Genomic DNA, 24,532 nt, shown 5'->3' on the forward strand with positions numbered 1-24,532 from the left:
GGAGGGTTAGGGGAGGAGGCGGAGGTGGTGGCGGTGGTAGTCATGGAGGAGGAGGTTTAGGCGGTGGTGGAAGAGTGGCTGGGTTACTGGTGGGGGGAGGGAGGAGAGGTATTGAAGTTTGTGACTGTTGGTTGCGAGATGGTGTTGGTGAATCCAGTTAGGGTTATGTTGGAAGAGGGACTGCTGGGGGAGAAGAATGGGGTTGCTGGTGGGGTTATGGGGTGAAGGGGGTTACGTCGTAAGTTGGGGCAGAAAATTGTTCGAACCAAGGGATGGGGGTTGGTGGGGGTGTATTTTAAGGTTTTAAAAGAATGGAGGGGTCCAGTTGATTGTGGAGCCCTCAGTTGACAGGTAGATGTCACGATCTTAAAGCGGTCTTGTCAAACGAGTAAACGTTAGTTGTGTCACGGGGTTGAGACTGCCTTGTAAGCTGATTGACACAGGTAGATGGGATGGTCCGGGTAACATTGAGCTTGTTAGGTAATGAAGTACAGGTGAACATGTCTTTCTTCCTCATATCTTGTCTCTTCTCTTCACTTGTCTTATCTCTCTCTCTCTCTCTCACTCTCTCTCTCTCTCTCTCTCTCTCTCTCTCTCTCTCACTCTCTCTCTCTCTCTCTCTCTCTCTCTCTCTCTCTCTCTGTCGTTATGTTGAAACAAGCAGACATAGACGCACCGTGATAGATGAGACTAGTTAACAAGTTGTGGTAGGGTTGTGGTTGTGGCAGCGGCAACGCACTAACAAACAAGATATTGTAGCAGAGTTGAAGAATTGCCATTCCGTAACCATCAACCTCCCTCCTTCTCCCTCAACCGCTCTCTCCCTCGCTGAGGGTGTAGAGTCCAGCTAAGTTGAGGAGTTGAGTAGAACGAGGGAGGAGGGAGGGCAGATGTTGGTGGAAGAGACGTAGACATGATAATTGGGGAAGAGAAAGTGGGTGATGGGGAGGGAGGAGACTCCACTGCTCTGGTGGTGGTGAAGCAAGGCGCAGTGCTACAGGGTGGAAGAGGAGGAGGGAAGCATTGGAGGTGGAAGGGGAGGAGGGCAAGGAGAAGAGAGAGAAAGAGAGAGACAGGGTGGGGGGAGGAGGGCAGTGTGGTAGGGAGGCGGAGGGGAAGGGGCGAGGTGGCGGTGGGGGGAGGGAGGAGGAGGTGGGAAGGGGCGAGGTGGTGATATCGGTGGTGGTTGGAAGGGAGAGGTGGGGAAGGGGCGAGAAGGAGGTGGTTGGGGCCAGGAGGGTGGTGGTGATGGTGGTGGTAGAGGAGTAGGAGGAGGAGGGAAGGGGGAAGGAGGAGGTGGCGGTGGTGGTGGTTGAGGTGGCGGCGTTGGAAGAGGAGGCGGAGGAGGAAAGGAGGTGGTAATGGTAGTGGTGGCGGTGGAGGGGACGAGGAGGAGGAGGATGGTTGGTGGTCGTGGAGTGGGGATGGAGGGGGGGTTGGAGGGAGGGAGTCTTGCTTTGTTTTGTCGAATGGTGAGGTTGACTGGGTTGAGGGTGGAGGGGACTAGGGAGATGGAAGGAGGGAGGATTGTTAAGGGGACGAGGGTGATGGTTGGAAGTCTGGAAGGGTTAGGAATAGATGCAGTTTAGGGTCATGCAACTATTCCATAACAAAATGGGAGTTGCACTAGGGAAGGAAGGTGGAGTTGGGAGTTATATCGCGAAAGTAACAGTTGCAGGCAGTTCCAGGAAAAGTGCCTTTGGTGTAGAAGTAATAACCACGCAAGAGAATGGGGTTTAGTGGTGGGAAGGAAGGTTAACAGTTAGTGGCAATGGCAGGTATCTAGGGTCGTGTACTACAAGCGTGGGTGCGGTAGAGAGGGGGATGGGGAGAAGAAGGGAGGGGCGGCAAGGCTTGAAGTAATCTTAGGGGGCTCTTGGCTGGGGCAGGAGGAGGAGGAGGAAATGGAGTGGAGAAGGTGGAGACGGAGGAACCTAGGACAGTAATGCCATGTTGCAAGAGGGTGGTGTGAGGGTGGGTGGGGTGGCACCATGGGCAGTAGTGGTTGCGGCACCGAGGGCCTCTTGAACCACGAGGTAATGTGTGTCCCAGCAAGCACCTGTGAGAAAGGGTGAGGTCGGGTGGGGGAATGGGCGGGGTGTGGTGCAGTTTGTTAAAGACGATAAGGGCAGTAGGCTGATGCACTTTGCTCTTTTGGCACGTGGTCCTTTCCACCTCGTCCCTCGCCTGTCCCCCTCCCCAGCACCGCCACCAATCGAGAGGGGGCCAACGCGCTTCAATGTCATGCACAAGGCAAATCGGGCTAACCCAGTTAGATCACCGTCACCCCCCACCCCATCCGCCCACGCTAAAAGGAAACAGTCCCGTGGCTGCAAGTTGGCCAGGAAGAAAATGCCGTAACAAGGCGATCGCCGCCTCCACCGCTGCCATGCATTCCAGCTGACTCGTCGACACATAAACACCCTCTTCCCCTAAGCCAGCCACTCTTAGAACTTATCGCCGAATATCATCGTCGGTGGGAGATTAGACAGCCAGGTTACGCGCGCGACCGTCGGCTTATCATTGATTTGCTTGGGGACACTCGCTCACTCGCGCGCTGGACGAACGATTCAGTCTTTGCTTGCTTGATTTGCTTGCTCGCTCACTCGGCCTCACGCTCTTTGGCTGGGGGCTCCTCTCCTGTTGATGTCTCCCGCTATTGCCCTTTCTGACTGGGAACCCAACTGATGTCAAAGTCTTTAGTGGGCCTCTCGGATCTCCCTATACATTCCTTTTGTGGCCATTGTAAACTCTCTCTCTCTCTCTCTCTCTCTCTCTCTCTCTCTCCCTTTCTGTGTGTGTGTGTTCGTCCGTCCTTTCCTTTCTCTGTGCCTATTGCACCTCAACCACTACCTCTTCCTCCTCCTCCTTTATCACCTTTCCCCTTCCCCCTTTAAACTAGCGCGCCTGCGTGAATGACTCACCCCTCTCCTTTTCCTGTGCCCCTCCTCCACCTCCTCCTTTCTTCTCCGTTCTCCCCCTCTACGCGCTTTCACTCTCACCCTTTCTCTCACGCGCGCTCGGGGGGCTCACCTCACGTCACCAGCAACACACTCACACACACACGAGAGGGAGAGAGAGAGGAGGCGACTCGGGGCCCCAATAATGAAGTCCCGTCAGGTCGGGAGGTTGGTCGGTCCGTTTAAAGGTTAGCGACCTTGAATTTGCTCTCTCCCCTCTCTCTGTACTCTCTCTCCCCTTCTTCCCTCTCTCTGTTTCTATCCCTTTGCCCCATCTTCCCTACTTTGTTTCGTTACTCATCTTCACTACCCTCACTCTGTATCTTATAACGCAGTCTTATGTCAGTTTCTTAAAGTGGCATTTTTTCACTGCGCCAGGACAGTTCTAAACTTGTTTGTGTAGTAACTCAGTGCTAGTCAGTGTGTTCGCGTTCATTCGACACTCGTATATAGACATCGAATGTTCTGACGTGCTAGTCTGTTGGGGCGTCAGGAACCACGCGCCAAGTCGAGGCTTCAGTTTGTGTATCAGTCTTGAGAACCTCCGAGTTCGATGACGAGGACAGTGCCGTCTAGTCTTCCCAGTGCCACTAATCTGCCTCGCCGTGATGGTGATGGATGTGGGTAAGAGTAGTATCAACAGGAAACTTGGATACATATTACAATGAACTCACGGACCAGGTCAAGTCAGCTGATGGACTGCGGAAGAGATCGTGTGATATAGTGAAGGTGGTGGTTATGGTGAAGAAGGTGGAAGAGGAGGAATGGCTTATGGTGAAGAAGTCCCACCCCAGTGGAGATGCGAGTGAGGATGATGGAACTGTAGTGTTTGTCGTGTCCCGGGCAATGGGTGGTAGGCTGGTTTGGGACGGCGGCGGCGGTGGTGGTAGCAGAAGCGAGCTGGCTGGCGGTAGAGCTCCGAGAGGGTTATAGCTTCTTGAAACGTTTGCCTTCAGCGTCCCGGGCTGGCTCGCTGGGGGTCGGGGAGTCGGCTGCTGTCGGCCCGGTAAGCAGCAGAGAGGAGAGAGGGGACGGGGAGGGACTTTGGTGTTGGTCTTTGTTGATGAAGCGGTTGGTATTGCGGTGTGCTCAGCCCAGGCCTTGCGTGGAACGTTTGTGGCTACGGAGGTGCAGGCGATGAAGATGTCCTGGTGGCGGTGTAGTGGTGGTGGTAAGGCAAAGAGAAGGCACTGTTGTAGTAGTACTACGAGAGGTTACTCGCGGGCTCGTGTCTTGTATGTGATTCGTGTTCTTTCTTGTTTCTGTTGATTTTTTTCTTCTTACGTTTCTTCATGTTTCCTCTTCAACGGAACTAGGGAAGCGGGTCATGGTAAGTACACATAATTCGCTGTTTCCCATTGTTTAGTTTGTCTTGTGGAAGCCGAACCGCACCAGTGTTGATTATATTGAAAGTGATAGGCTGAAAACGTGTTTTTGGACCACTTGTCCCGCCGCGCTGCCGTAAGGAAGTGGAACCGTCATGTGGCGCGGAGGGGAGGGAGAGAAGAGACCTTCCCCCGTCCGGCGTGGGAATTTACACGAGTGTGTTTGTATGTGTCTTGAGGCGGTTTAGTGCGTCTGGCCCAACTGGATAGTGCCCGCTCATTGTGATACGCTGAACGGATGAGGGCTTCCATGTTACCAAGACTTGTGCATCGTTCCCCGCTGCAGGGTGGTTGCGCTATTCTCTCCCATCCTCTTCCGTGTGAGAAATTGTGGTGAAACAAAACTAGTGATCAGTGCTATAGATTTTATTATGGCATTTGCTGTTAGGACTAAAGTGTGAGTGAGAGTAGGTGATTGAGTGTGTAGGTGAGTGAGACTCACACTGAAAGACTGAAACTGCTCGGCCGTGGCCGTCGGCTGGGTAAGGGGAGGGAGGGATGTGTGCATTTAAAAAACATCGTGGAAGAGCCCCGTGAAGGGAATTTGCATTTGCGTCTTTTCACCTTGAGGGTGGGTGCAGCTACGGAGACTCGTAGTCGTATGACTCTGCAAAAATGGGGTCCAAAGTTGGGATTTGCTGTGTGATGCAATAGCGAGGTTGTGCGGGTCGGTGCCCTCGTGGGGGGAAAGACAACAGAGCTGGCTAACAGACTGCATTCCCCCTTCTTCGCTTTTGTATCCAGTGTTGTCTCCAGTTCCAAAACACTTTGTTTGCCAAGTTCACCAGTGGTCAGTCGTGACAATTGTTGTTGGTAGTACAGGCGACACTTATGTCGTCGAGACGTTCACGAACAACTGAGTCGGTACCGGTTATTGTGAAATGCATTTCCGAGAGACCACGGGCGTCCCTGTGTTTGTTGATGGTGATATAGTGAACCGGAAATGACGTCAGCAAGTGAGGGTTGCACACCTGGGTGAAAAGAGAGGGGGAGAGATCCCGTAGCTGTACCAGGCAGTGGTGTGAACTACGAATGGTTTGAACTTAAACTCCATACATACCAAGAGGTACTCTTGAGTTGAATGAAATTTTCTAGCGTTGTCCGTAAGATGATTGATGAAGGGTCAAGAGAGTGTTGCCAAACGGCCAAACCAAGTGCGTACGCAGTTGATTTATACGCATAGTACTTTTGTTCAATCCTTTGGTATGAGAAAAATGTTGTTGCAAACCTGATGACCAGTGTCAGATCCCAACCAGAACTAGTTTTGTGTCGATCGAGATCCGCATTTGTTGCCAGAATGTATACAATGCGTACTGGAAGCAGTTAATGAAGCTGTTGGTGTCATTAAAAAGACTGGTACACATATTTAACTTGAAACTTTGCGCCATAGAATAGTCATTGATGTGTATTTCCGAACGGGTTCAATAGCAGTGGCGTTTTCCAGTGAGATTTTTTAGCCATGTATTCTGATTCAATTTCTAGTTTCGTGTCATAGCGGAGGTTCATTTTATAGAAACAGTGGCGTTTTTGTGTGAGTAGAAACTTGAATTTGTTTATGTGATAGTGGGTAAACTATTTGTGTTGTGTTCGAACGCTTTCAGTTGATGGGACGTTGAATTAGGTACCTTGAGTTTCGTGTTGTTTGATGAACATTGTCATTCTGTGGATGTGAAGTTAATGTTCCTAGTTTCGTTCAGCAGTGGATGTTTCCCTGTTTGAAGAACATAGTCTGTCTTCCTTCAGAATATTCAATGGTGTACATTGAAAGCAATCGGTCGAAAAAAAAATTGACCAGTGACTAGTCCAGTTGCAAAGAATTTTCATGTGAACGCAAGACTGATGTGTATGCTCACAATTCGATATTTTGAGTTACTTATTTGTGTTCGAAGCCACGAACAGTAGCTTTTGCGCCAGGTGGTTGTTTTTCTAAGTTATCTGTGAATATCCAGTTATGGTGGTGATAGTGTAATATTCATTTGTTGCATGGTTCATCTGTTATTAATGGTGCAGTGTTCATATTCTGTGGTTCAGTCGTGATGTAGTGTTCAGTTGTGTAGTTCACTTGTTATTAATTATGAAATGTTGAATTACAATCCACCCTATATTGGTAGTGGTGTTCAATTACTGTGTGGTTCGCTTGCTAGGAAAGTGTTCAGACGTACGGTTTACAGCTATTGGAGATGAAGCGTATAACTTACTGTGGTTCTCATTTTATTGGTGTATTCCGTTTTCCATGAGAGCTCGTTGTTGTTATTTGTATATTATTATATTATTGATGCTAGGAGTGATCAATTATCGCATGATTCACATACTGATAGTGGAACAATCATTTGTGTGTTTTGTTGTTATTGGCTGAAGTAAACAGTTGCCTGGTTAAATTTGTGTTAGCCTCACGCGTGGTTCATTTGTTATTTATTGGTGATTGAACATTTTGTTGTGTGTGAAGATTGTCGGCAATGTAATAATCAACTTTGCGACGGTGTTGTGGTTCTTATGTAATGTTTGACCGTGTCGCTTGTGATTGGTTGGGGAATGCTAATTTTCATTTATTTCTGTAGACACATTGTGGTTGAGAAGCAATTACTTGTGTCTGAGCTAGCATATATACACGGTTCTTGTGAAGAAAATTAAAACGTAATTTTGTATTGTCTGCATTATGTTTGCCTAGGATAGTGTAATGGTGTATTGTGTAATCTACGCATTTTGGTATTTACCAAATAATTTTTGTATTAATAATGTTCCACTCCTGGATGGTAATCTAATCGGAGCCTAGCTCCTTGGAGGTCTCAGTATTATTATTTGTTTATTTATTTATTTATTGAACTCTAGGTTGCAGTCTTGTTTATTTTGTAACGATTGCCTGCAGTTTGTATGTGTACCGCTATGCATAGATGTGTTATTGGGTAATATGGACAAGTTCTAATATATCAACAAATAATATCCCTCGTTGCTTTAGGCTGTGGCTGTATGACGTGTAATGGATGTATGTATGGAGTCGGTCACTCATAATGCATTGCAATCTTTCTCGCGTCTTGATCTAGCAAGGATTTTTGTCTTTTTGGTTTGTACAGTGGGTGTTCTTTTGGGATTTCCCTTTGTTTTTATGATTAGTTTTGGTGTGTAGTGGTCCTGTTCTAAGGCCCTGTTATGTACTGTCCGTAGGGTTTCAATTCTCAAGACCTTGTTGGTAACGAAGTAGTTCATTGTGGTTTACTTGTTACTGGCAAACTGATCAGTGGTGTTGTGGTCCACTTGTTTGTGGTGTGAAGTATTCACTTACTACTTACTACATTATAATGGAAGTGAACAATGGGAAGTTGTAACGCAGGCGTTGATCTACAACTGATTTGCATTTGGAGACCGAAAAGTATACCATAGAGTATGGATATACATAAAATGGCCCCGTGACAAGGGTGCTGATGTCACAGTGTTACAGAAGGACTGGTAACGACCTAACGGAAAGTCATGTTGACATCACTGGTGGAAAAGTACAGTGACGTCATCCTGCGTGTCACATTGCTCAAAGGAAAAATTCATGATAACTGAAGACTGGCTTTCGAGTGGAAATAAATTGTTGCTAGGTTTTTCCTGCTGCAGCGGTGTTCCTGATCTTTGCCCTTTGTGCTTAACATTATGACGTCATGTACAGAAAATAATGTGATCTCCGCTGGTGTTCCACAGTGGCGTGGGGCTTGCCATAAGTGTTTAGTGGTTTCTCAAAACATTTTGGAATGCACGATGGTGGTGTCGCGTTGTATCGTGACTTGACAACGTGACACAGTACCGCGTGTGAGGCAACGTGACACATCATATTATGGCGCAGTGAAGTGGTCTTTGTGATATGATGCAACGTGATACCACTTTAAAAAGTGACGTTGGTGGGGTTAGTTGACATGTAGCCTTGATCAGCTGTTAAATAATTTAGCCCCTGGGCCCTTCAGTTGACTGAAATTATCGGACGTTAGCTAGTTCATACAAAACTAGTTACTGGGTGGAATGGGATGAGGCAATGCCAACTTCTTCAGTCGAGATATTGCGGCTCAACTGACTTTAATAGTCCTTTGTTGGCCAGAATCAGATATATAGGGAATGACACAAAATTTAAAGTGTTTTAAGAGGCTTTCAGATGGTCAGGGATATGCATGTATGATGTCCCCTCTGCAAGGCCATTCTTTGCACAAGGGAAAACATGTCAAAAACCCGCTCAAGTATTTTGACAAAGTTGCAGTGCCCAAAAGGAACGTTTACTGACTTGGGACTTAATGATTAACACTTTCATTACCTAGACACACTCTGTAAGCTTTGTTATGGAAGACGCTAGGCGGTTCTGGTAAGCCTGCGAGTCAGATGCCAGCAAACAAATAAAGCTCAATGAGTTGTCATTCATCTATTCTGTATATTCTATAGAATCAGTGTGCAGCAAGATTATATGTACTGTGCACCCTAACATTAAAAATGTTACAAACCTAAGAGTGACAAAAGGAAAAGCGAAAATGCAAGTTTGGGCGAGCTCTTGCACTAATTTCCCATTTCACACCTCGTTGAAAAGAGAACCTCTTTACCGGAAGAAACTCTCATAGTACACAGGGGAACCGGTGAATGCATTGTGCTCTTTCGAAACACCCCACCTCTCCACCGTTATTCAAAGCTGATGATATATATATATATATATATATATATATATATATATATATATATATATATATATATATATATATATATATATATATATATATATATATTGGCGACGGAAATCAACAACCACCAAGCAAGGTGAATCAGCGACACGGGAAGAGAATAGAGTTGCAGCTTATATTCCATCTCTTACCCTTGCCCAGCCCAAAACCGGTATTGCCACATGTTGATCACCGTATTAGCAGCCATGACTTGAACTTCAGTCACTTTGAAACGCATTATTAATCACGACGACTGTGATGGCTAGGGAATGCGTTTCCGTGGTTCAAAGAACACTGGGTTAATTGCGAAGGAGAGGCACGCACTTTGCGTACCGAGCTGAAGCGGTCAGTTTGTTTACCTTCTTGTGTGAAGACCGGGGAGAGGCCAAGGCGGTGGTCCCTCGCGAGCGGCAAAGCGCGTAGTGTGGTCGGTCAATTGGCTGATCTTGCGGAGGTGAATGACTCGGCCATGCTAGAAGGGATTGTGGCCTTGCTCGGAAGATGCAATATATGTTTTATATGTGTGTTTATATATATATATATATATATATATATATATATATATATATATATATATAAATATATATATATATCTTTATATATATATATGTCTATATATATATATATATATATATATATATATATATATAATATAATTGTGTGTGTTTGCACACGCGCGTTATTTGTTATGGATGATGCTTAGTTGTCTCTGGATAAGAGCGGAGCTATGCATAGTATTGTTTTAGATGTGGATGACTTTTTAAATGAAGAAAATTTTAAATGGATATCACCGTTATTGAGGAGACTTCTTCCCAGTCCCAAACATTTTTTTTCGACTAAAGTTTGTTCCTTGGAAATTAATTGTATTAAACCTGTATCTGCGAAGGATTTTTTCTTGGGCTAATTATATCGCCTGGCAGCAGCCGAAACAAATATACAAGTAAAATGAATTAAAAGTGATTGTGTGGTATAGCGAAATGGGTGTTTTGTGGCGACAGTGGATTTGTGGTTAAACCGTGATTCTTTCATACAAGACTGAATGGAAAATAAGAAACCTTTAACCAGTCTGCTTTCCGATTTACCTTGTGGAGAACCATATTATATTGGGAATGAATAGTTTTAATTATCATTGTGTGAAGTTTGGCGAGATAATTGCGGGAGCTCGGTTTTTGTGTGATTTATTGTGTTTGTTATTTATGGTGTGGCCATGGGCAATGGTACGCTGGAGGGAAAAACAATCGTAAGAGAAAACTTTCGTTATTGACCCAGATTGTTACTGCAGCACTCTCCATAAACATTCTGTCATAAAATACCACACGCTTTTAATCCGAGAGGAGATGGGTGGGTCTTTTTTTGAAATTGGGGTTCTATTCCCACAACAGAATAAAGTCGTTTGATGTGGATGCCGACAGGCACATGTTCACCTGGAAACTACTTGTCGGCTGAATGAAATACTTTGGCTTCACGCGTAGTGTCCCATCATGAAACAAAATAGCCCGTTAGCAAGAACAGTTGGAGGAACGGTGGATATAAATAACATTGCTCAATGACGTTTGTTTGGTACTATGCGAGAGAACATTACCGTTAATACATTTTTCATGCCGTGGCAGGCAAATTGGTGTTTTGTGTTTTAACATCAGAAATGTTAGACGATGTGGGTGATTTTGCTAGATACGGAATTCTGTGATGGCTAATGGTGAAAATTCTTCAATTGTTTTTATTACTAAATTTGGGTTAATCATTCTGGTGACTGGTAACATAATTGATTGGTGTTGTGGTTTAGTAGTTAATACCGCTGACAGGAGAGACTTGTCACTTACGTCGTAAATGCATTCGCCCATGCATCTGCCACAGAATTCTTTAACGTGTTCGTCTTCAATTTTTGGACAGAAAATGATAATCCTAACATGTGATCACACAAACAGTTCTGGAAACTTGTCAACAAATGACAGCCATTGCATACTTCATTGCAATGGACATAGCTCAGACAGATTGTGTGTGTGTGATTTATTCAGCCAAAGAGATTTGTGTTGTTTTATTTTTTCATATACACGCCTGCCATTGTAGTAATACTGTACAACATTCAATTATCTCGGATAGTAACTTATGCTATTCATTTATGATGCACTGAGTGAAGTTGTATCTACCAATTTCTAGGTTAATCTATGTTCGACACCTTAAGGACGTTATTTCTCGTTCTGTTAGTAATTAGTGTGATTTTTTTTTTAGATTTTAGTGTCATGAATTCTCTAAGATTTTTAAGGTATTAAAAGGCCAATCCTGAGTTTCTGCTTCTATTAGATAGAATGAGTTGAAATGTTTTTAATAGTTTTTGTATGATTTGTTTCTTGTATTCAGTACGAGTTTTGTGACTCGCCGTTATACACTTTCCAGTCTCAGTGACTAATAAGGTTTGGAAATCCTATGGAAATAACACATTGCAAGTAGCCTATGAGCTAACTAGTGATTTATGTAATTGGTTGATGACAGCTGGAGTTTAGAAAATTGTCATATATATAAGGTATCCTGGTATATAATGTATAGGTGACGGCTTCGACCGCAGCTAGGCATCTGACCTAGGTCCCCCACCATAATATTATCTACCGGCAGTGTTTTGTGTTTGTGAAAGAGGGCATTAATGTTGTGTAATTGAGAAGTAGACGAACCCTGCGTCCTCTCACGGGACCCTTCCTCGTGATTTGTTTCTTAGCAGAGAGGGGGAAAGTAATTCATGTCGATACCACTGGTGCCTAATGACAGCTAACAAGAATATTTTGTTTGCGTTACAAATTGTGTCATGCCATTCCTGGTGATGTCACGTAAGACACATGACGGAAATGTGAAATACAATGGTTATGTCATGGAAGTGACGTCAGAGCGCGTGCTTAGGTTTGGAGTTATCGAACCATGCTGATCCACGATAATGTACTCTACGTCTGGTTAACGTTGGGTGATGTTTGACAATTTTTACTGCCTCGTGTAATCTCACTTTGTTTCTGTAACTATTCGCACAAGTTAGTTCACCTGGACTTGAGTATAATTATATGAAGTAGCACGTCTATATTTCATCCTTAGGACTTGAGTTATGTGTATATATATATATATATATATATATATATATATATATATATATATATATATATATATATATACATAATATAAAATGAACTAGGCTGAGAATATATTCAGTAGCTAGCCCTAATTAATCCATGTGTGTCTAGATCTCTGTTTCAAATTCTCTCTATTATGTATAAATAGAAAGTACCTACTATACTAGGTTTGTCGCTCTGTGAGCGTAATGAATATATAAATGATCTCTGTCATGTTTTTTTTTATTGGCGTACAGCTTCACTGTTCATAGTAACGTGACCTGGGTGTCACGAATACTGTGTATAGATAGAAAGTACCTGCCGTACTAAGTTTGTTGCTCTGTGAGCGTAATAAATTTATATAAACAAAATTCTCTCTCTTTCTCTCTCTCTCTCTCTCTCTCTCTCTCTCTCTCTCTCTCTCTCTCTCTCTCTCTCTCTCTCTCTCTCTCTCTCTCTCCATCAAAGGTCATACTCTGGCCTGATTTTGACTATCTGCCCGTGCCGAAGGCTTAAATATAGAACTGGAATATCGATTACGCACACACGAAAAGGGGGAAAAATCTAGATAGAATCTCGACGACGTTGACATTCCGCGCACTTCGCGAACCCTGGGGAGGAGATTTGCCTCTCGGCACCGAACCGTCCGTTTGTTTGTTAACACTTTCGTTGCACAAGGAACCTCCCCCTCCTTCGGCTGAAGAAAATCGTCTTGCGACAAGATGGACAAGTGTAAAGCCCTGGATAACAGTGGAAGGGATTTTTTTTTTATTCTTTATTTTTTTTTTATATATATTGGTCCCCTCCAACCAAATAGCATTATACCTTTGTACTCGTTTGATTATGTTTAACTCCAAGTGATTGTAATTATATGATGGGAATTTTGACAGCTTGCATCTAGTAACATTTTTAAAGTCCTTGGAATATAGATAGCCAGTTTAGGTGCATTGGTACTTTTTGTAAAATGTACTATGAAGTTGTGTAAATTCTTATCATGGCAATGTTTCAGCCTTTGTTGGGTATGGTTAACTTGTTTATTTACTCATTTAGTTATTTTCTCGAATAGTTTCTGCCAACGTTTTTAGGTATCTCGTGTTTCTACGCAGTATGGAAATGCAGGGAAGTTCTGGAATGGTAAGGCGTAGTAATTCAACACATCTCATGTTTGCTCTCCTAACCCATGAGAATGCTTGTCACGTCCCTTATGTGATATAGGCGAGCACACACACACACACACACACACACACACACACACACACACACACACACACACACACACACACACACACACACACACACACACACACCGGTATGTATAGGGCCATGCATACTCAATTGGCAAGGGACCTTTGGAAGTCTTCTTGGCCTCCCCTCCTCCGCATCTCCAATCCCCGTTCTCAGGGTGATCGAGCGAACAGGCTGAGCCCTGCGTGTTGACCGTACGTCCATTGATAACCCGGCAGCAGCGACAGAGTCGGCCCAGCTGATGTACTCACGGGGGGTTGGGGGACAAGAGTGGGAGGCTGGCTGGCTGGTCTGGGCGGGCGGGCTGGGGCTTTCTCGGCCTGCCTGTAATGACGGCGGCGCTCCGACGAGCAAAAGGTGATGCAGCTCGCTCGCGGGCCCCCTTGAAGCGGGCCAGGGGGCGTTGGTGTGTGTGTGTGCTGGGAGAGGCGCCGGCGGGTGGTGTGTGTGTGTTTGTGTGCTGGGGGAAACGGGAGGAGTTCTGGGGAACCGCTGACCGGACCTGGTAGATTGGCAAGTGGCGGTGAGTCTGCCATGCAGGCAGGCCATGGAAAAAAAGGAGTTTCATATTAGAATGGCGGGATTCTGTCCCATCCGCCTATCTGTTTCGCCCCACCCCCTTCGTGCCTGCACGGGGACCCGAGTGCCGCAGATGAGGCCCTTGAAAAGGTGCAGACAGGTCGTCATGAGAGACTTCCTCTTGTCGGACCCAGTGACTAGCATTATGGAAATCAACAATGTAACCCCAGGTGCTAAGAACGTCTGTCGAGTCTCCTTGGCTATCCAGTACGCGGGGCCACACACCCAACGACACTTCGTTGAGGGAGTGGTGGTTGTGGTGGTGGTGGTGGAAGAGGAGGATGAGGTGGTGGTGATGGTGGAGGACCGGACCGGCCTGGCTACGGGACGGCGGTGTACGCCGTGGGGTTGGAAGAGTGGGGGGAGGAGGGGCGGCGCGGGAGTTGGTGGGTCGTGTTGCTGGCGAGGGAGGGAAGGGGAGGAGGGGGTGGGGGCAAGGGGATGGTGGGAGGCTAGCCTCAGTGATGATGGAATGGGGAGGGGAGGGCGGAGGGAGGAGGCACGCGCACGCGCACTTGCGTGTGGCACAAAGTGGCCAGGTGGCACAAAGGGGAGGGAAGGGAGGGCGAGGGGAAGGGAGGTAAGCTACGGAACGGAAATGAAGGGGAGGGGGCGGCGGCATGTGCTGGTGCTGTGTTGGGAGGGAAGCGTGGAGGGACGCGAGGAGGCTATGCGGTACAGGGAGAGAGAGAGAGAGAGGACCTTTACGAATGAGAGAGAGAGAGAGAGGACCTTTACGAATGAGAGAGAGAGAGAGAGGACCTTTACGAATGTGAGAGAGAGAGAATCTTTACGAATGGAGGGAAAGAGAAAGAAGAGTGGAAGCGATCGATGGCGGAGTGGAAGGGAAGGGAAGGGGCTGCCATGGGTGGCCAAGGAGGGACTAGGTGGAATGGGAGAGGGAGAGCAGGCAAACGTAGGTGGACTTGGGGGAGGGAGAAGGATATTATGTTAAAGGGATGAAGAAAATATCAATATACAAGTGGAGGGGAATGGGTGAACTGGAGAAAGTGACAGTTTGTGGGTGAATTGGGAATGGTGAGTTATAATTTCGTCAAGGTGAAGAGGTGAGGAGGACATCAAATTGCAAGTGGGAAGGAGGGGAAACTGCTCATGTGTTGTAACGTAACTGTAATTAGAAAGTAAGTTAATGAAGTTATGAAGAATGAGGAGAGGGTGGAAGTTGACTTGCTATCGGGAGTGAAGTTGTTACGAGGTTGGGGGAAGTGAGGGAGTAAGTGGTCAAGTACCTTAAGGAGTAAAATAAGAAAGGATGGGAGTTGTGAGAACAAATGTGATGAACCTGGAAGTTATTTTGATGAAAACGAAAACGCCAAACTTGTGTGTGTGTGCGTGTTTACTTGATTGTATTTACCCAGTTGTAATATACAGGAAATAAGCTACGCTCGTGGGACACAATCTTTATTGATCAAACTTGGCTTACGTTCATATATGGCTTTAGATTGGTCTGTGTCATCTTTTAATCTGTCCCATGACTTGACTGATTCATACGTAAAACTGTTTCTTTATATATATATATATATATATATATATATATATATATATATATATATAATTTTTTTTTTTTTTTTTTTTTTTTTTTTTTTTTTTTTTTTTTTTTTTTTTTTTTTTTTTTTTTTTTTCATGGCGCCCTCCCGTCCCAAATCAAGTGTGTGTGCGTGCGTATGTGTATCTAACAGTGGTCTAATAGTGAGAGGAAAAGTTTAAAAGAATAACTTCTCTCATGCAAGTTAGGGTGATCCTAGCATGGGAGAGAGAGAGAGAGAGAGAGAGAGAGAGAGAGACCCATGTGAGAGCGTCAGGGAGACCAGGGGCAAGATAGCAGCGTTGCATGAGAGTAAGAGCGTAGCGGCAACGTGTGTGTGAGAGCTGTAGGGAGGGGAAATTAGGGAGGGGAGGGAGGCCAAAGGGAATTTTGTAGAAGGGAGAGGTGATAGGGAAGAAGTGGGGGTTAGAGAGGCAGGCAAGGAGGGAGGGAAGGGGGGTAGGATATTCTGGAGGATGGGGTAGAGGGGCGGGGGTAGGTGAGGAGGGATGGGTAGGGGGTGTGAGAGGTGGAAGGAGAGGAGGAGGAGAAACAGCCGCAGTAGGAGGAGGAGGAGGAAGAGGGAGGGAGGGAGGAGGGGGGAAAGAGTCGGGAGGGTGAGTGAGAGGTGCTAGAGAAGGAGGAGGAAGAGGAAAGATCAATAGAGGTGGAAAAGGAGAGGGGAACAGAATGAGAAAGGGAGGGATAGAGGGGAGGACGGAAAAAAGAACAAGGAGGGGGGAGGGGAGGGGAGGGGAGGAGAGGTAGGGAGGACGAGGGGAGATGGAGAAATGAAATAGATGATGATAAAGATAAAGGGAAGGAAGAAAGCAAGGGGAGGAGAAATTGGAAGGGGAAGAAAGGAGAGGGAGAAGGGAAGAGAGAGAGAGAGGCAGAGAGGAATTGAAGAAGAGGAAGAGAATATTAAAGGCTTTGTGTAGAGAATGAAAAGTTGTTATAGATTTTGGGGTGGGGGTCAGGGGAATAGGTGGGGGGCTATTGGCGGGAGGCTGGGGGGTGAGAGGTAGAGTGGGGGAGCGAGGAGGGGGCATATGGAGGGGGAGATACTGGGCGAGGGGGAAGAGGGAGTTTGAGTACTGGGTAAGTATGTGTGTTTGTGTGTGTGCGCGCGCGTGTGTCTGTGTATCTGGATACCAGAGGCGAGGTTATGAGGGAGAAGAGAAATGAGGGGACGAGTAGATGGGTTCTGTGACGACTCAAGACGCTGTGTGGAGGAAGAGATGGAGGAGGAGGAGGAGGAAGAGAAGGATAGCGAACAAAGAACGAAAAGATGGAAAGTGGGAGACGTGGATGAACAGAGGAGGAGAGGAAGGGGAAGTAAAGAAGAAAGGAGAGGGGAACGTGGAAAGAGAGGGGAACTGGGAGAAAGAGGAGACGGAAAGGAAGAGGGAGAAGGCACAAGAGGTGTAGTAGCTCCGGCGGCGGCGGTGGTGGTGGTGGTACGAGGGTGGGGGGGGTGAAGGGGTGATGTGATCAGATAAAAGTGTCGAAGGGGTGAGGGGGGGAGGGTTAGACCCACATAGGAGAGAGAAGGGTAGGGAAGGGAAGGGAAGGCGAGGGTTTAGGTAGAATAGGAAGGTAGGGACTAGGAGGGGGAGGGACTCGTATCGTTCCGGAACAGGACAAAGAAAGAGGAAGCGGATGGAAGGAAAAGCGTGCGAGAGGATGGAAAGGGAATTGACGTCCATGGCAAGAGTAGATGGAACAGTTACAAGTTACGGGCTTACGCATCACTTGGGTTGACATTGACACTATTGATTTTATTATGTCTGTAGACAGGTGGTTTAATCGGTCATTGTAGTGTTATTCTACGGGAGGAGTGGAGGGAGACTGGAACAGTTTGTAGATCCGAAGGAACCGGGTGGTGATGATGTATATGAAACAGGTAATGGGACGTGTGTTGAGGGCATGGAGAGGTGGAAGGGGACAAAGAGGCATTAATGGAAAAGGCAAAGGTGCAGTAGGTCTTTCGAGTGGAAAGGGTAAGAGGTTTGTTGAGAATGAGGAGTACGGGGCGAATTGTTTTGATTGATAAAGAAAAAGACAGACTGAAAAAAAACTCTTCAGTCGCTTGAGAGATCTAGGCAGCGACATAAAGAGTATATTTGAAACGATGTAACGTTAGGGGGGGATGGGTAGGGACTGAGATTGACATGGGGGTAAGTTCAGGATTGCTGTCACTTGGGGAGAAAATGGAGGTTGGGGCGATGTGTGTAGGGGGGGGAGTTTTTTATGGTGACATTGGGAGTATATTTGGATTGCTGCTATGGAAGGGGGGCATAGAGTCAGGGACGCTGTGTGTAGGGGGGGGGGGAAGAGGGGAGGATAGCGTCCGTAACGGAGGGGTGGAAGTGGGAAGGAAGGAAAAAGTTACGGGGGATTTCGACCAGGCTGGGGTAGAGGTGGGGGAGAGCAGGAGGAAAAGTTGAGAGGGGGAAAGGATGAAGGAAAGGAAATGGGTGGAGATTGGAAAGGAAAAAAGGGAAGAGGAAAAAACGGATAGGGCAGGGGGAAGGGGAATGAATGGGAGGAGGGGAGAAGAACCTCGTGGCGTGAGGGGCGCCGCGGAATGGTTCCTGTAGAGGGAGGACGTGGGAACTGGTTCTCGTAAAGTCACATGGGGAATAGTAGCTGGTGTGGGTGTGCGGGGGTCTGCTATAGGCAGCAGATGAACAATTTTACAAATGGTGAATATGTATGTCACACGCACACACACACACACGCACACACACACAGACACGCACACACACACAGACACACACACACACACATACAGACCGGGTTATGCTATTCTTTAAATCTCTTCAATGTCGTGGTTCACTGAATAGTTGTCTATGTATCAGAACCCCCAGGAGATTCTCTTCAGACCCCAGGCTCTACCCCTTCCCCGCCCTCACGAAAACCTGGAACCGTAGTGGGTTATGTAAGGTTGCGCACGGCATTCCTGTACAAACACGTAACAACAACAACTCGGGCTGTGTGTACGTTTGGTTCTAACGTGTATAGCACGTGGTTTGCGTGCCCACTGTTCAAAGCCTTAAGACGTCTACGAAGAGGTCACGCCACATACTTTTACTCAGTGATTCAGTTTTTATATCAGTTGACCTTCTCATTACATAACAAATTATATATATATACTGTATATATATATATAATTTATATATATATATATATATATATATATATATAAATATTTTTTTTTTTTTTTTTTTTTTTCTCCACTCCAGACAGATTTTCTTCAGTAGAAAGACATCCTCAGATCACTGCGTCTCCATGGCTACGGCCATGAATGTACGATATGTTACAGACATCTTTTCTTGGTCGAAGACTTCTTCTTTTTTCGCAAGGACGATTTCGAAGTCGTCTTCGAGAAGCACTCTCGACCGGATGCAATGATGATGTTGGAAGTAATGTCGTAGCTAATTAGTGAACAGGTGTCACCGGGGCGGGGGCGTGGCGCTCCTGCAAGGGGGTGTGGGGTCACGCCGAAGTCGTTATTCGCCGTGGGTGTCGAGGGGCAAATGCGCAACTGTAAACTCGAGACTTGAGGTTCGGTTTCACATTACGTCGTAAAAATGGTTAGCAAAATAGTCACTCACTCATAACTGTTCAGTAGTTTTTTACTTTATTGCAACGTAGTTTTATACTTTATTGCAACGTATATCTTGCATTGGCAAACACTAGGGAGTAGTACAATATACGAGTGTCTTGTTTATTTATGTATTGATCTTAGCTTTGCTATTCGCCCTCCAGAATACGGAACACATTGCATAACTCAAATGTACTTCTTGGAATATGGTAAATGGACGTTTAGATTGCTGGAGTGGATTTCAAGGATTTCGGGATTGATTCAAAGCATCGGACATTGTTCATCCTGTGTAATTGGCACGTATCAGGTGCCATTGTTATTGGAATATATCAAATTGCAAATTTACTGGACTCCAGAAACCCTTACCCCCCTCCCCCCTCCCAAGGCTTAGCTTTTAGGATACGTTCACACTAGCGGTTTGAACTGCAGCGGCACCACATGGTCAAGGAAAAACTGCGCGGTTGTTTGTGAACGCCTTCACTGACTTGCACTGTAATTGAACCGCTAGTGTGAATAGGGCCATAGTATCGACCCCAGCATGGAGAGGAATGGTGGATGTGTGTGCACGATGTCTGCCTTGTATAGTTTTAGTGGTATTTGTCGTAGCAGGGTTTTAGATATTCAAAGGTGTTTCAGTCAGAGTATCGTTGGACTGTCCAGTTGGTATCTCAAGCACTCGGAGTCAGTTATTATTTACAGTGACAGACGTTTCAGGTCAGGGCCGGTGGACATGTGTATAAACTCTGCACTTCGGATGTCACCCTACAACCGAATGAAATTATCTGGTATTTATGACATAATCAGAATGCTCACCACGGTCGAGTCAAACCATTCAGTTTGTTGATTTTGTGGTAGACGTCGGATGGTTTTATTATGCTGCTGAGAGACGACCTTGCCCCAAACGGAGTCTCGATTGATTGCTGACTTGCTAGCGAACTTGGGGGGGTTCCCCATCCGCTTCTGATCTGAACAAAATCGTCTTGGTTTTTTTTTATACGACATTCGCTATATATGTCACACCATTGAAAAGAGTTAACCCGCTGTACCACACCTCAACAAAGAATTGCTTCTCCTTCGTGTTTCTTCAGAACTCTCCCCCCCTCCCCCACCTTTAGCTCGTGTTCGCCTTTGGGCAGCGGCTATTGAGATAATTTCTGCAAAATTAATGTCCGTTCGAAATTGGTGGGAAAGCCTTGCAGCTACCAGCAGATGGTGTTTATCTAATCGCATGAAAAGTACGACCTTCACAGAAGTTGGTGTGTGTGTGTGCATGCACACAAAAAGTCTTCATACTGGATATTGATTTCTTTCTATGAATTGTTATCCTATTATTACCTTGTCATAATGTTTTACTGTCTTCCTTATATCGCTGGAGGGAGTGGGATGGGAGTGCAGTTTCATCAACTGAATGAAGTTGTCTACGTGTTAATCGAGATTTGATTTAACCACTAATTAAACATTGGAAATATATTTCTTTAACTGAATAAAATCGTCTGGCGACAAAGAAAATGAGTATAAGAACGCTCACTGTCGTCTGCGAACTTGGGAAATTTAATATTATACGGGGAAGGATCGTTGCGTTAAGTCTTCTTTGCTTTCCCTCTGCAAGGCTAGCTAATCTTCTCGGGTTCGTACGCTTTGTTCATTCGTTAGCGGGGAATTGGAAATATAAATAACCTGAAGCCAAAAATAAGCATAATAAATAAGTCGAACTCTGGTAGATAGACGACGTTGGACCTGAGACGTACGACGTATGTGAGGTCACATGCACGTCACATGCGAGTTCGGGCATGCGCCGTATGATCAGAGTGGAGTGTCAGTAACGTCTGACGCCAAACCTAGCGTATAGGCTAAATGACCTAAATATTATGTTGGTGTAAATAACCTGTATCGTTGGACTGGGCGTGTGAATATTATGACGCCGTAATTAATTGATTTTAAAGAAGTGTGAATAACCTTGGCACGTAAATTACCACTGAACTAAACCAAACGTTATTAATACAATTTTAAACATTAAGTTGGACTTGTAAAGGTCTAGACGTTAGAATGACGTTTAAACAAATGATTGAACGTTAGACATACAAACCCCGTAAGTGTTTTTGGTCTTCTAGATAACCTAGCATTATTAGAACGTCGGGTCTGATTGTAAACAATCTCCTTGACATCAGATTGGACGTGCAAATAACCTTTGATGGTTTACTCGTGTGGCTCAAGTCCGCAACAGGTACGTTGGAGAACACTGCTCGTGCATCAAGGAAGAAAGCGGCCCGTCTTCCCGGGCCCATTTTAGGCTCCATGCGATCTTTAGCGGCCAGAACATTGCAGTGCCACCGCGCTGGCATGTACACGACCTTCGCGTCCATGAGCATGTAGGCAAGGATATTGTCCACCTGCTACTTCGGCAGAATGCCTCCCACGTGGTAGAATTTATTTGTTTGTTTGTTTTAACTTCTGTATGGTATGTCGCCAGACTGAAACTTGGGTTAGGCTAATCGATACAGTCTTCATTCTTTCACTTCTGGTGTTTTCTCCTTAGTTGATTGGAATCGTCTGAACATTAACCCAGACGTAGAGTGGCAAGTACGTTAATAAGATGAAGGGGTTTGACTGGCATACATCATACAATAATTTGTACTCTGATCTACTGAACAAGTTTGCATCATGTGAAGGCAATCCTTGGCATCCCTGACAGTGTATTTCGTGTGTGTGTGTGTGTATGTGCGCGCGCGCGCGAAGCGAATCTATTTGACTGATGGGAGATACTAGAACTGAACTGGGTCATTGATGCATTGGTGAATATTGGCTGATTGGTCTAATATTAAGCAATATAAGAAAATATAAATCACCCCCCCCCCCAGCCAACCACGAAATATTACCCTCGGCAGAATGAAAGTATCTGACATCCTACTTAATACCTGTGAAATAGTATATATATATTTTTTTTTCTCTCAAAAGCCGTGCTTCAACTGAATAGAAATAACCGAAATAACTATGAAGTGACCACACACACACACACACCTATATCTATATATATATATATATATATATATATATATATATATATATATATAATATATATATATAAAGGAGAAAATCGTCTTGGGCGACTTTGTGTGCTCACTGTTCCATAGGTGCATTCCACTTGCGCACTCTGTGACCGGCACTGCATTCCCTTGCGGCACTTTACGCTTGGTTGAGGCTCCTCGTAGGTGCCACCTTACCTTTCTTCCAGATTGTACCTCCTACACCTCCCGAAGGATCCTGGCCGCCGCACCTTTCTTCTTCTTAAGAACTTCTTCCATCGCTTTCTGTCCCAACTTGGTATTTTATAGTTTATTCCATCTCTCTTTCTCCTCTCTTCCATCTCTCTTTCTCCTCCCAGTGGGAGGTGTTCTCTCCATTTCGTTTCTATGGGATTTGAAGAGGCCTCTTCTTCCTTCACTATATCTCCGTAATGTTTTCCTCTTTTTCTCTTTTCCTTTCGAAAACATGTTTCTTCATTGAAGTTTGATTCCCCTTTGCCGCCTCTGAAGATGCGCAGCCTCCTTTCCTTCCAGACTCATGGTACCCCGCTCTCTCTCTCTCTCTCTCTCTCTCTCTCTCTCTCTCTCTCTCTCTCTCTCTCTCTCTCTCATTCCCCTCTTTCTCTAGAGACATTCCTACGGAACAAATCGCTCCGCATTCTTTTATGATTGGAAACTAGTCTCCAATTAAAAAGAATGTTGATCACTTTTAATTACAATTATTCCTTCGTTCTACTACCCTCCTATATCGCCTGTATATCTACGAACTCTACCTCTTCGGTGCGATATTGTCTCCGTGGATAGAAACGGTGGTTGTTGCGAACAAAATTTACTCTTGCCTCTCACTCTTGGCTGCACGCTAGTGAACATGCGGTTGCACATGGTTGAACATGTGGCCTCGCTTGGTTGAACATGTAACTGTAATTAAGGGAACATTTGTATGACCGTGAACAAGGGGAGGAACGGCTTATGCGGGGGGTGCCGGTACACGCAAGGAACGTGTAAGGAACGTGTGACTGGATTAAGGACGCAAAGGTGAGTGGTAGCAGGAGGGCGTAGTCTGGATCGTGGGAACAAGATCGCTGAGCATTTGGTAAATATGGTCAAAGAACGTCTGTCTGGCATCGGAAGTATCATTTGTATGGAGCCATGGTGGTGTGTATGGAGGTGGGTAAACGCGTTCGCGTGTAAGATGTTGTGGACGCTGAGACAAGTGTGTAGGAATGTGTGGCACTGGTGTACTGATGTTCATGTGTGGGTGTGACCTTTGTCGAAGGTGTATGTGTGGGGGCGTGTGGGTATAGATGTTGGGGGGGGAAAGGGCGTGGGTGTGGGGAAGGGGGAGGAAGAGTGTGTAGGTGTGGGGGGAAGGGGGGAGCGGGGTAAATGCGCGGTTGAATATGAGCTGAACAGTCTTATATATACAATCAATAATATACCGAGGTGGAGGAGGAGGTGGAGGTGGAGGTGGACGGGGACGCCGTGAACGACTCGGGTGGGTTGGGGAGGAGGGGGTGAGGGAGGGGAGCAGTGGAGGGGGGGGAAGGGAGTGACGGAGGGTGTGTTGAGGGGGGGTGGAGCGCACGCCGACGAAAAATGGGAAGATTTGCAAAGGGAAGCAAGAGAGAGGAGACAAGGAAGACTTAAATAACAAGAAGAATTACACCGACGGACGGAAGAAGTAGGCGACGCAGAAATGGTTGAAAAGGAGGAGGTGGAAGATGAGGAGGTGGAGGAGAGGCAGGGGAAGGAGGAGTAGAGGAGGTAAAGGAGGTGGTAGGGGAGGAGGAGAAGGTCCGTGTCGGTTGTTGGTGGGAGTGGGGCAATGTTGGGAGGGAGGGAGAGGAGGCTGGGGTTGGAGGGGGGGGCAGTTCGAGGAGTGGAGGAGACGGTAGGGCTTGGGGTGGGGGGTGGGGGGAGATGATAGGGATTGCCAAGTTGGGAGTCCTATAGAGGGAGTTGGAGTGTGATGGTGAAGGGGATGGGTTGGGTGGAGAAGTATGTAACATTGGAGTTGTATGTTGGAGAAGGAAGTTGTAGATGTTGTGTTGCGAGGGTGGGCTGGGGTGGGTGTGGAAGGTGAGGTTTACAAGAAGGGTGGGGGTGGAGTCTTAGAGTCCCGCGAAGAGGTGGAGTGAAATAGAAATAGGTTGAGGAGGGGGTAGTGGAGGTGGAGGTTGGGACGGTGGAGTGCGAGGGGGGAGGGAGAAGGCAGTGAAGAGGGTGGTTGGAAGGAAGGGGGAGGGAAAGGTTCAAGAGATTGGAGGGGGTGGTTGGTAGGGAGAGGTGGAGGGTTGGCGTCATGAAGGGAAGGTGGGGAGGGGAGGGGGCAGGCAGGCAGGCGGGGTGTGTTGTGCGTGTGTTGGTGGTGTGTATGAGGTGGAGTGTGAGTGCGCGCGTGCACGTGCTTGTGTATGCG

General features: G+C 46.2%; 1 protein-coding gene across 34 annotated transcripts in view; it reads left to right on the forward strand.

The window, feature by feature from the left end:
• Positions 1-24,532, forward strand: part of MEP-1 (zinc finger protein MEP-1) — an 89,226-nt gene that overhangs the window by 896 nt on the left and 63,798 nt on the right. For 9 of the 34 annotated variants that reach the window (XM_076210373.1, XM_076210355.1, XM_076210351.1 and 6 more), the window contains exon 1: positions 4,562-4,665. The exons of 2 other annotated variants lie outside the window; for them this stretch is intronic. In XM_076210373.1, the coding sequence (XP_076066488.1) occupies positions 4,584-4,665 (82 nt within the window). In that variant the 5' untranslated portion in view covers positions 4,562-4,583. Of the gene's footprint in view, positions 1-3,090; positions 3,149-3,553; positions 3,585-4,006; positions 4,132-4,271; positions 4,291-4,425; positions 4,511-4,560; positions 4,666-24,532 lie in introns of those variants that run through there. 23 more of the 34 variants (XM_076210379.1, XM_076210375.1, XM_076210381.1 and 20 more) reach the window with 12 other exon arrangements.

This window comes from Oratosquilla oratoria, chromosome 27, assembly GCF_046742065.1.
Source record: "Oratosquilla oratoria isolate Oo_2021 chromosome 27, ASM4674206v1, whole genome shotgun sequence".
NCBI classification, from domain to species: Eukaryota; Metazoa; Arthropoda; class Malacostraca; order Stomatopoda; family Squillidae; genus Oratosquilla; species Oratosquilla oratoria.